Source organism: Triticum urartu, chromosome 7A (assembly GCF_056163025.1).
Source record: "Triticum urartu cultivar PI428250 chromosome 7A, HENAU_Tu73, whole genome shotgun sequence".
In the NCBI taxonomy this organism is placed as follows: Eukaryota; Viridiplantae; Streptophyta; class Magnoliopsida; order Poales; family Poaceae; genus Triticum; species Triticum urartu.
The window spans coordinates 578,633,738-578,644,905 of NC_141879.1; the positions used below are offsets into that span (position 1 = coordinate 578,633,738).

General features: G+C 50.7%; 1 protein-coding gene across 1 annotated transcript; it reads left to right on the forward strand.

Annotated features, from left to right (window-relative positions):
* Positions 1-9,731: 9,731 nt before the first annotated feature.
* LOC147960511 (uncharacterized) lies at positions 9,732-10,127 on the forward strand. The gene has a single exon (XM_087533389.1). The coding sequence runs from the start codon at positions 9,732-9,734 to the stop codon at positions 10,125-10,127; it is 396 nt and encodes a 131-aa protein (XP_087389515.1).
* Positions 10,128-11,168: the final 1,041 nt, after the last annotated feature.

An 11,168-nucleotide genomic window follows, 5' to 3' on the forward strand; every position in this document is an offset into this window, starting at 1 on the left:
CATGGTAGAAGCGAGGGGGAGGAAAATTTCGAGGAGTTCCCGGTTACGGTGGGAGGTCGGGGGCCGAGCGATGCGCGTTTCTCTCGTACACGTACGCGCGTGTGTGCGAGACATTGGCTCTAACTGAACCCGAGTGAGGCATTGGGCTCTAACTGAACCCGAGCGATTGCACTACAAGTTACGCGTTACTGAACCCGAGCGATCGATCGATGGCTGTTAACTGAACCCGATCGAGCGATTCCTTGGCTACTGCTGCTAACTGAAGCCGATCGATGGGATGAACAGTGAGCGTTGCGGGGGGGGGGGGGGGGGTTTGGATGAACAGTGAGTGGCGGCGTTGCCTCTGGATGAACAGGACCCCGTGGTGTGGTGGAGGGCTGGATGAACAGTAGACGGTGGAGGGGTGCCCGTGGAGGGGTGGATGAACAGGACCCCGTGGTGTGGAGGGCAGGATGAACAGTAGACGATGGGGGGGGGGTGCCCGTGGAGGGGTGGTTGAACAGGACCCCGTGGTGTGGAGGGCTGGATGAACAGTAGACGGTGGAGGGGTGGTTGAACAGTAGCCGGTGGAGTAGCGTGCGGTGGAGGCTGGATGAACATGAGCCCGTGGAGGCTGGAGGAGGTCGACGGTGGATGAACAGTAGCTCGTGGAGGCTGGAGGGGGTCGACGGTGGAGATGAACAGTATCCCATGGAGTCTCGTTTTGCGGTACGCCACACCCCTCCCGATGAACAGGACCCCCATTTCGACCGTAGCGCTCCAACACAAGTCCATTTCCTCCGTTTTGCGGTACGCCACACCCCTCCCGATCAACAGGACCCCCATTTCGACCGTAGGAGGTCCGTTTCCTCCGTTTTGCGGTACGCCACACCCCTCCCGATCAACAGGACCCCCGTTTCGACCGTAGGAGGTCTGTTTCCTCCGTTTTGCGGTACGCCACACCCTTCCCGATCAACAGGACCCCCATTTTGACCGTAGGAGGTCCGTTTCCTCCGTTGTGTGGTACACCAGGCCTCGTTTCCATCGCCTCTTCCGTCCAAGCCCTCCCAATGAACACGACCATGCATTCCGTTCCGACCCATGAACACGGCGACGACGCTGTTTCTCCGTTCTGACCCAGCCATGTACACGAGCCCTCGCCGTACGTATGCGCGAGTAGGCGTTCGAGACCCCGCCCGTATGTACACATACATGGCCGTACTTTCTTTCTTGCACCCTGGCCGCCTCTACTACGACATGTGCGCGCCTCTACATCCACCAGTATATATGTACGTACACATTCGTGACCAGAATGACAATGCTACGTATGCTTCGACCAGGTGGGTCCCGACTGTCAGGAACTTCCTTGCGTGCGAAGGTGTAGCTAGTGGGTCCCAGCAGTCAGGGGGGAAATGTTTTTTTCGCGAAATATGGTGGCCCGTCCGGTGGGTCCCTGCTGTCAGGTGGAGGAATCATTATTTTCCGCGTAATAAGGAGGCACTTCCTTGCTGCCGCCGTGGACCCAGCTATCAGCCTCTCCACGTACAGTCCACGTCCGATGGAAGTCGTTCCTTGACCACGTTGACCACGCCGCGCCGAGAGCACCAGGGCGGTGGATGACGGCAAGGCCTAGGAAGGGGACGACACAGAGCCGGTGAAGACGCGGCAGTGGATGCCCATGCAGAGAGGAGTATGAGGGTTCACTCATTCGACTACGGTGTGAGGCTGCCGTCGCCGCAGGGCCTGGCCAGCGGTGGGAATAGTAGGGGGCGGTGAGGCCTCCGCGGCAGCACAGCCGGCCACGGGAGGCAGGAGCAGGCGACACGACCGGCGCTGCTTTGGGCGGCTGGAGCAAGAAGACCAGAGGTTGAAGAAGCACTACGGCCGTTGGATGGACATCGTACGGTCACTAGAGCTAGAATCGTGCATATTGACTAAGTTGACAAAGCCCTCCATCCCCGTCAACTTAGTAGGCCCACAAGTCAGCCGCCCACCAAGGTGGGTCCCAGCTAGCAGGGGGGTATTCATTTTTTTGTGCGTAATAAGGAGGCACTTCCGGTGGGTCCGAGCTGACAGCAGGGGGAATGTTTTTTCGCGAAATACGGTGGCCCGTCGGGTAGGTCCCAGCAGCCAGGGGCAAATGTTTTTTCGCGATATACTGGTGGGCGTCCGGTGGGTCCCTGCTATCAGGTGGAGGAATAATTATTTTCCGCGTAGTAAGGAGGCACTTCCTCGCGGCTGCCATGGACCCAGCTGTCAGCCTCTCCACGTACAGTATTCTTCTGATGGAATTCGGTCGTTGACCACATTGACCACGCCGCGCCGACAGCACCACGGCGGTGGACGACGGCGAGGCCTAGGAAGGGGATAACGCGGAGCCGGGGAAGACGCGGCAGTGGATGCCCACGCGGAGAGGAGTACGAGGGTTCACTGGTTCGGCTGCGCTGCCGTCGCCGCAGAATAACAGTGGGTGTGGGTGAGTGGAGTGGAGGGATGGCCTGGCCAGCGGTGGGAGTAGTATGGGGGCGGTGAGGCCTCCGCGGCAGCACAACCAGCCAAGGGAGGCAGGAGCAGGCGACACGACCGGCGCTGCTTTGGGCGGCTGGAGCAAGAAGACCAGAGGTTGAAGAAGCACTACGACCGTTGGATGGACATCATACGGTCACTGGAGCTAGAATCGTGCATATTGACTAAGTTGACAAAGCCCTCCGTCCCCGTCAACTTAGTAGGCCCACTATACTGGGTCCCAGCTAGCAGGGGGAGTATTCATTTTTTGTGCGTAATAAGGAGGCACTTCCTTGCGTGCGAAGATATAGCTGGTGGGTTCGAGCTGTCAACGGTGGTAATGTTTTTTTCGCGAAATACAGAGGCCGTTTCGATGGGTCCCAGATGTCAGGTGGAGGAAATCATTATTTTGCGCATAATAAGGAGGCATTTCCTTGTGTGCGGCCGTGGACCCAGCTGTCAGGCTCTCCACGTACAGTCCACTTCAGATGCATGTCGGTCGTTGACCACGCTGACCACGCCACGCCGAGAGCACCAGGGCGGTGGACGACGACGAGGCCTAGGAAGGGAACGACACGGAGGCAGGGAAGACTCGGCTGTTGTTTTTGTTTCCCACGCGGAGGGGAGTACGACTGTACGAGGGTTTACTGGTTCTTCTGCCGTTGCCGGAGAATAACAGCAGGTGTGGGTGAGTAGAGGGATGGCTAGGCCAGCGATGGGAGTACGGTGGGGCAGTGAGGCCTGCACGGCAGCACAGCCAGCCACGGGGAGGAGGGAGCAGGCAGTCTCGCCGGCGCTTGTTTGAGCGGCTGGAGCAGGAAGAGCAGAGATTGAAGAAGCACGACGGCCATTGGATGGACATCCAACAGTAATTGCTTGTGCGTCAACCTTTTTTTAGGAAAGCCTCAAATCTGTGGAAAACAGCATACAACCCATCTGCCATTATTTCTAATAATTTTTAGCCCATTTGCTAATTCTTAAGGTTTTTTTGGAGCCCATATTCTTTTTGTTAGCATTACAGCCCAAATTGTGGCCACGGTTAAAAAATTATACGAAATTTTGCATATTTCGGTGCGGTCCGAACTATTTTTGATCCCGAAATTTCGACTCACATTCAAACTGATTTTAAAAATAGATGTATATCAATATAAAATCCAACAAATTCTCCACGCATAAAAATTAATGTAATTTAAAATCTTGAAATGAAAAAAAGATATTTGAAACTAATTGCCGGTTTGATGTGTTTTAAAAATGTACAGCCCATTTTTCATTACTGATGGGCCATTTTCTTGGCCAGCCGAATGAAAGCTCTCCTCGTCTTGAAAGATTTGCAGCCCAACAGGCCTGACAAAGCGACTTGCTTGGCAAATCACAAAAAAAACTGTGGTGTGGTCGTGGACCCACCTGTCAGCCTCTCCACGTACAGTACTCTTCCGATGGAAGTCGTTACTTGACCACGTTGACCACGCCGCGTGGAGAGCACCACGAGGGTGGACGACGGCGAGGCCTAGGAAGGGGACGACGCGGCAGTGGAAGCCCGCGCGGAGAGGAGTACGAGGGTTCACTGGTTCGGCTGCAGTGTGAGGCTGCCGTCGCCGCAGGGCCTGGCCAGCGGTGGGAATAGTAGGGGGCGGTGAGGCCTCCGCGGCAGCACAGCCGGCCACGGGAGGCAGGAGCATGCGGCACGACCGGTGCTGCTTTGGGCGGCTGGAGCAAGAAGACCAGAGGTTGAAGAAGCACTACGGCCGTTGGATGGACATCGTTATTTTGCGCGTAATAAGGAGGCACTTCCTTGCGTGCGAAGATATAGCTGGTGGGTCCGACCTGTCAGCGGGGGGAACGTTTTTTAGTCCATTTGGTGGGCTGGGTGAAACAATGATGTAGCATCTATGCAGCCCGTTTAAATCCCATTTGCATTTTTCTTGAAATCCGCGGACTTGCTGGGCTGGGTGAAAATATCATGTTGGGCTAGACGAAGAAATGTTATAAAAACATAAACACATGATTGCACATCAGTAAAATCTTTGCAAGCTTATGTACGCAATCACTAGGAGTTAACTTGCCAAGTTATATATAAACAATTATTATTATTATTTTGTAAGAACTTTCAACTTATGAAATAAAATATCATTTTAATTTGATGAGTTAATAGTATGAGGGGTATTATTATTTTTTAGGCTAGACGTGGGACAGTTGAGTTGGTTCTAGGGGAAAGTACTGGGAGAAAACTCAGTTTACATCGAAAAAGAAAGTGGGAGAAAATTCAGAGACCTGCTGGGTCCACCTGAGGAGGGGAATATGTTGGGAGGAAGGAGATTCAAAGCACGGCAGCCGAGTGAACTAGGTTTTTTAACGGACAAGTGAACTAGTTTACATACATAAGCAAATAGCCACTAAAAAAGCAATCAGGTTAATGGGTTCTTAAAAGAAATATTTCGGACAAAACAGATAATTACGACACATAGGCTAATGCATGAAACACTGAGATGATAAAGGTTCTTATAAACAGATAAAGTACAACATCTAGACCTTCCTGGCACGCTTGATCATGACGCTGCGGCTGTTCGTGTACTCGTTGGTTACGGGAAGCAGACACACCCTCATGTCCAAGATCTGCCTATACATGTCGTAGCATGCGTATGCGTCCTTGGCCGCGTAGGTTATGTAGGCTAGATTCAGAGGTACCTCCCACATGTTCAGGTCGTCTTCTTTCATGTTGGCGTATCAGGGGTCGATGATGGTCTCAGCGAGGTCAACCACGGAGTCCTTCTCCTGCCCGTTGCTGATGATCTTGTATTGCTTCTGGATGTTGACAAGCTTGTTGCACCAGATGGCCGAATCGTCGCGTTCTTCCTTCTTTCCACCGTAGCGAAGGTGCAGTCGGCGCTACCGATGAAACGGGCGAATGCTCCAGAACCTAGTGCAGCCATAGGACTGAGGCGAGGCAGAGCTTCACCGATCCGCATCGTTGGTGTACATCACATTCAACTTGGTGCAGCCATAGGACTGAACGGTGAACCCAAAGGGGAACTCCTTGCTGAAGTCCATATCCGGCAGGCTCACCCCTCGGATCGCCATTGGAGTCTCTTCGAGTGAACGAGTGTGTAGGCGGCAGCAGTTCATTTTTCAGCTCCTGGGGAACTGGATTCAACAGTAAGCTGAGTGTGTACAGGCGACAACAGTTACTACCCCTCCCTCGTCCGCTGCACGCCCGGCAGAAGATGCACCCTCGGCCACACGTCGGTTCACGAGCGGGTCTGTATTGGTACTGTAATAACAGGAGTTAGTGGTCACTTCACTTAAATTTAACTAGCTCTAATAGAAATTTATACTTAAAACAAGCAATGCATTCGCTCGTTCTATCAGTGCCACAGGATCAACATGCACAACAATTAGAATTATTATTCTCAGGACGCACACGATCAACACATTGTCGCACTTTCACAAAGATAATACTACCAAGTTTGAATTGTTTGTTATGGTTGTTGTCCTCTGCATCATCACGCAGTGTTTCCCAGCTTGCAAGATTCAGAACCAACAAATAATATCCAAATAATAAGTACAACAAAGATGCCTACACATCTCATTGATTCCCAGCTTGCAAGATTCAGAACCAACAAATAAGATCCAAATAATAAGTACAACAAAGATGCCTACACATCTCATTGATTCCCAGCTTGCAAGATTCAAAACCAACAAATAAGATTCAAATAATAAGTACAACAAAGGTGCCTACACGTCTCACTGATTCCCAGCTTGCAAGATTCAGAACCAACCCATTAGAGCCTTTTGATAAAGTGAATATCGGGATTAAATCCATCTTCGCTAGCCATGTCATACAATCGAAGAACTTGGCGAATGCTCTTGACCGTCACAACATCTGTAGTTGAGTATTCCTGTTTGCATAGCACAAACCAGGAGAGCATGATTTCACTTTAATAGTGGCCTCCTTTACTCAACCTGCAGCTCCACTCGGATGAAGCCTGCCTAGACTTCCATGATTCAATTCATGCGCCTTTTTCTGCAGTTCACCTGAGATGAAGCAAAGATTGCATCATTCAACTAGCAAGAAGTACTTGCTCTCGTGAGCTGGCAGGTTCTTCTTTAGTAGTTGCACTAAAATTGAGGAACACTAAGGTTGGCTGTCCGGCTCATGTAAGGTGCAACTATAATTTTGTTATCCTTTTGTGTAGTTCCACTAAAATAAAGTGCCATTGTGGTGACAGTGACGGCTCATCTTGCAAAGGCTAATAAAATGTTGCACGAGATTACCAGCAGAACTAGATGGAGATTTTGGAAACTCCAATCACCATTTTGTGCAGTTCCACCAAAATTGAGAGATGCTGCCCACGTGACATTTTAGTTGAACTGCACAAGACACTCATTCCAAAAAAAGTGTTTTGTGCAGTTCACCAAAAGGTCACAATAGCAACAAGGTGAAATGGATATCCCTATCTGCACAAAAAGATAGAAAGTAAACAGTTGCTGGTCAATAAGAATATACGAAACATATACAAAATGAAAAGAAGCATCTTAATTATGTTCATAGCAATCACGCAAGGACAGTAGAAATTTTAAAACGTCAGCAATGCTTCATGTTACCAGAAGCATTACGATCAACAATGAGATTCCTCAAATATGGGATTACTTTAATGGTGGCATTGCTTGTTTACCAGACACAGTAAATCAACATCAGCTAAAGAGTTGGTTTAAGGGCATGGGACCGTGGGGACACCAGGACACTCAGCAGCGTAAAGGAGCAACTTACTTATCATACTGGGGAAAACAACAGGAGTGCCATTTGTAACACAGTTTAATTACATCTTATCACTGGAGGCATTATATTAACAATAACACTGGTTAGACATGTCCCTAAGGTAACAGTGTGATCGCTTCATTTTACATGAAGCCCTTACATTAACAACAACAAAAGGTTGGTATAAGGACATGCGACAGTGGACGCATCAGCACAATGTACCTACAAGGAGGCATAAAGTGGTGATGCCGAGTTTGTTCATGCTATGTGAGGGCAGCAAACCTAATCCTGAAGACCTTGTACTATGTGAGGGCAGGAAATCTAATCCTGGAGACCTTTTACTATGTGAGGGCAGTGAATCTAATCCTGGAGACCTTTTACTATGTGAGGGCAGCAAATCTAATCCTGAGACCTTTTACTATGTAAGGGCAGCAAATCTAATCCTGAGACCTTTTACTATGTGAGTGCAGCAAATCTAATCCTGGAGACCTTTTACTATGTGATGGCAGCAAATCTAATCCTGGACATACTCTGTTGACTTGTCCACCAGCCACCACTTCCTATCCTTTTCTCAACCAATAATAGATCTGTTCCTTATCCAGTTTGTACTGTGTTTTCCCATTATTTCCCTTTTCAGCCAAGAGACCGGTTGGGTATCCGGTCTCTACTACTTTCACCATATTATTTCCTCTTTGAATCAAGTCCTAGATTCATGCTACAACTTTCCCCCCTTTCTTCCTTGTTTGAACAAAGCCCTAGATTTGTATGCTGAAGTAGCTTTACCTCTAATAATACTAAAAATTTAGGTGGCTTTGGAAGAGCTGATGGGAGTAGAAAAAGATGCACATGCAGACACGTGGGGAGCTGGGCAGTAGAGCAAGGCCGCTTTCAAAGAACTTATACCTGAGGGTCGCCGGGATGTCGGCGGCGGCAGGTCGGATCTGCGGACAATACGGCAGGGAGGAAGAAGGGTCGGAGGACCTCCCGAGCCGGCGCTGTGTTGGAGAGAACGACACGGGCAGAGGATCGGGCCCCACCGACAGCTGTGGGTTTCCTCCCTCGGTGGCGATGACCGCGTGAACGATGCACCTTTTAGTCCTCTACACACACCGGCCGAAGGGATCCGGCCGGATCTGTGACCAGCGGTGAGCAGAGAGAAAATGTCGCTACCGCTGTCTTGCTTATATCTGGAGAGGATGAGAGAATGAAGAGAGCAACCCTAGTAAAGCAAGCGCTCAGGCCCCTGCGTCCATATATAGTGGAGTGATTATCTTTTTTCTCTCCACAACAAGCATTTCAATTTGTGTACGTGGCATTAAAGAAAAGAAACTCTCTATTTAAGGTGACTACTGTACGACTCCTACTTACTACTACTAGTAGTACTACAGTATTGTTCACTTGTGCTCCCCGCCCCTCCATTCATTGAACAACCCCATGGGTGAATAAACATACAATACTTACTGTATTTATATAGAACGAACAAGCTCGAACTATTTTCGCGTAGTTAAAAGTTGAGGGCGGGGCTTTTCCTGGGCAGTACGCGCGACAGTTTTCGGGTAGGCGGTTTGACAGAGAGGCGAGGAGGTTGAGCGAGTGGGGCTGTGCGATTTGACGGCGCGTTACTGCTGGAAAGACTTGTGATATGACCACTCACTATAGTCATGAATTACTGGCGCTCCGACCGGGGTGATGCCCCCCTTCTGTTCCGCGCTTTAATCTGGTGCATTACACGTCGACCCGGATGCTGGCTCTCCCACATGTCGGAGTAGTAAGAAGGAGCAAAGAATGATGCGGTATATACACGAGCGTCCGGGCTGCACTTGGCTCTTCGCCTCTTCGGGAAGTCGAACAATGATGGAGTACTACTGCACCAGAGGAGTACTACAGTAAGCTTCTGGCCATCTGACACCGATTGAACTGCTGCATGTCCACCGCGTGCGAGAGGGAGAGCGTGTAGCGAAAGCTTCTCCTAGTCTTGCCAGCCACCACGCTCATGGGTGAGGGAGGGACGCTCCTGCCTTTGCGTGTATGACAGGTGGGCCTAACAGGTGTGTGGCCAACCTGTCATACAGCCAAAGATAGGTGCAGTTAAGTCGGGGAGGGAGAGGATAATCAAACTTCTCGTTGATGTACGAGTTGACGCGACACATCAAAGCACCGCACTCGATATATTTCAATAATTTGCGTTTACCGATGCATTAATTACAACGCATGCATGCATGCCGTGGCTCTCCTTTTGATACTTGCATGTGTTGATTTAATGCACCTTGAAGTAGTATAAAATATGTGACGGTAAAGCTTTGTAATACCCCGGCCCAAGTCGAGAGATGGTTGTGCACGAGGAGGGCGAGATCATCGATACGTCACTTACCACAAGCTCGCCGATCACCAGAGCGTGTGTCCGCTCGCCCCCTGCAAATGCCCCGTGCCCGTCTGCGGCTACGAAGGCCCGTCGCCGGGGCTTTACCACCACATCAGCACCGCGCATCCCATGCCCATGCACAGGATCCAGTACGGCATGGTGCTCCAGCTGCAAGTGCCACTGTCGGAGCCACGACTCTTGCTGTTCACGGAGGAGGACCGCCGCGCGTTTTTCTTGGTCGGCGGCGTGCTCGACATCGGCGCGCCTATCGTCGTGTCGGTCGTCTGCATCAAAGCGGGGGCGTCCCCACTGCCGCACTACGTGGCCAAGCTGTGGGCGAACGGCCCGCCGGGGGAGACCAAAGGCATGACCGACGCCGTCAAGGTGGAAATGGAGGTGACAAGCAGCAAGGATCCCGGCGACGTCGACGTGCAGGAGCTGACCTTCTTGACAGTTCTGCCCAAGCTGCTGGCCAGGGCTAAGCTTGTGTCCCTCCACATTCAGATTAACAAGCTCACATCCTAAATGTTTCTACAGTGCCTTCTGTTTATCTTAGTAATATGCTAATATAGGGATTACCTTGGTCTGCTTTAGCTTAAGAAATGGTGGGTTTTGGTGGCGATAAAAAATTATGTTTATCAATGCATTAATTGCAATGCATGCATGCATAAAGTACATGCATTGGTTAATTTTCTCTTAATACTTGCATGCAATGATTTAATGCACCTTGGAATCTGAACATGCGTTGGGGAACAACCAAATTGAGCCTTATAAAATGGAAAAACTAAAATTTTGAGATAAGCCCTATAAAACCGGAAAGGAGAGAGTAGAAAAAGAAGTACTCCATCCGGGAATAGTGCCGCACTTCAAAACTTGAACCGTCAATAAATTTTGAGCTTGCATCTTGTCACATTCCAAGTTACTCCACGCTATATTGAATTGCAAACCTGTTCACACCGATCACAACCTAAACGGTTTCCCACTTAGGAGCGTATTAGTACTCGGTTATAAATACTAGTATGCCAAGATGACCGTGCATTCCTCCTCAACTCCTCATCCAAAAAAACAAACAAGCCATTCAACATCCTTCCCTTGCGTCTGCCATGGCCAGCGTGAGTTCTGGGTCGAGAGATTACCACCAGGGAGAGGCGAGCATGGAAGCGGAAGCACGAGAGATGTCCCGCCTCGCTGCGAGAGCAGCCGACATGTCCCGCCGCACGGAAGTAGCAGCACAGAGGTCCCGCCGCGCCGCTGAAGCAGCACGGAGGTCCCGCCGCGCCGTCGATGCAGCAGACTGGTCCGGCCGTGCCGCCGAAGTAGCAGAGATGTCCCGCCGCGCCACGAATGCGGCAGAGATGTCCCGCCGCACCGCGGCGGCCTGGGAAAATTTCTCGCGTGTAGGCGACGACTGTTACAGGCGCATGCATGCGATCGTCCATGGCCAGATGGATCAGATCTCCCGTTTTGCGAGGTTGTAGGACGACATGAAAGCCTCGTTTGAACAGGCTATCGGCGCACTAAGGGAGGGCAATGAGAGGCTCCGGGCCGAGCGCGACCTGCCGAGGG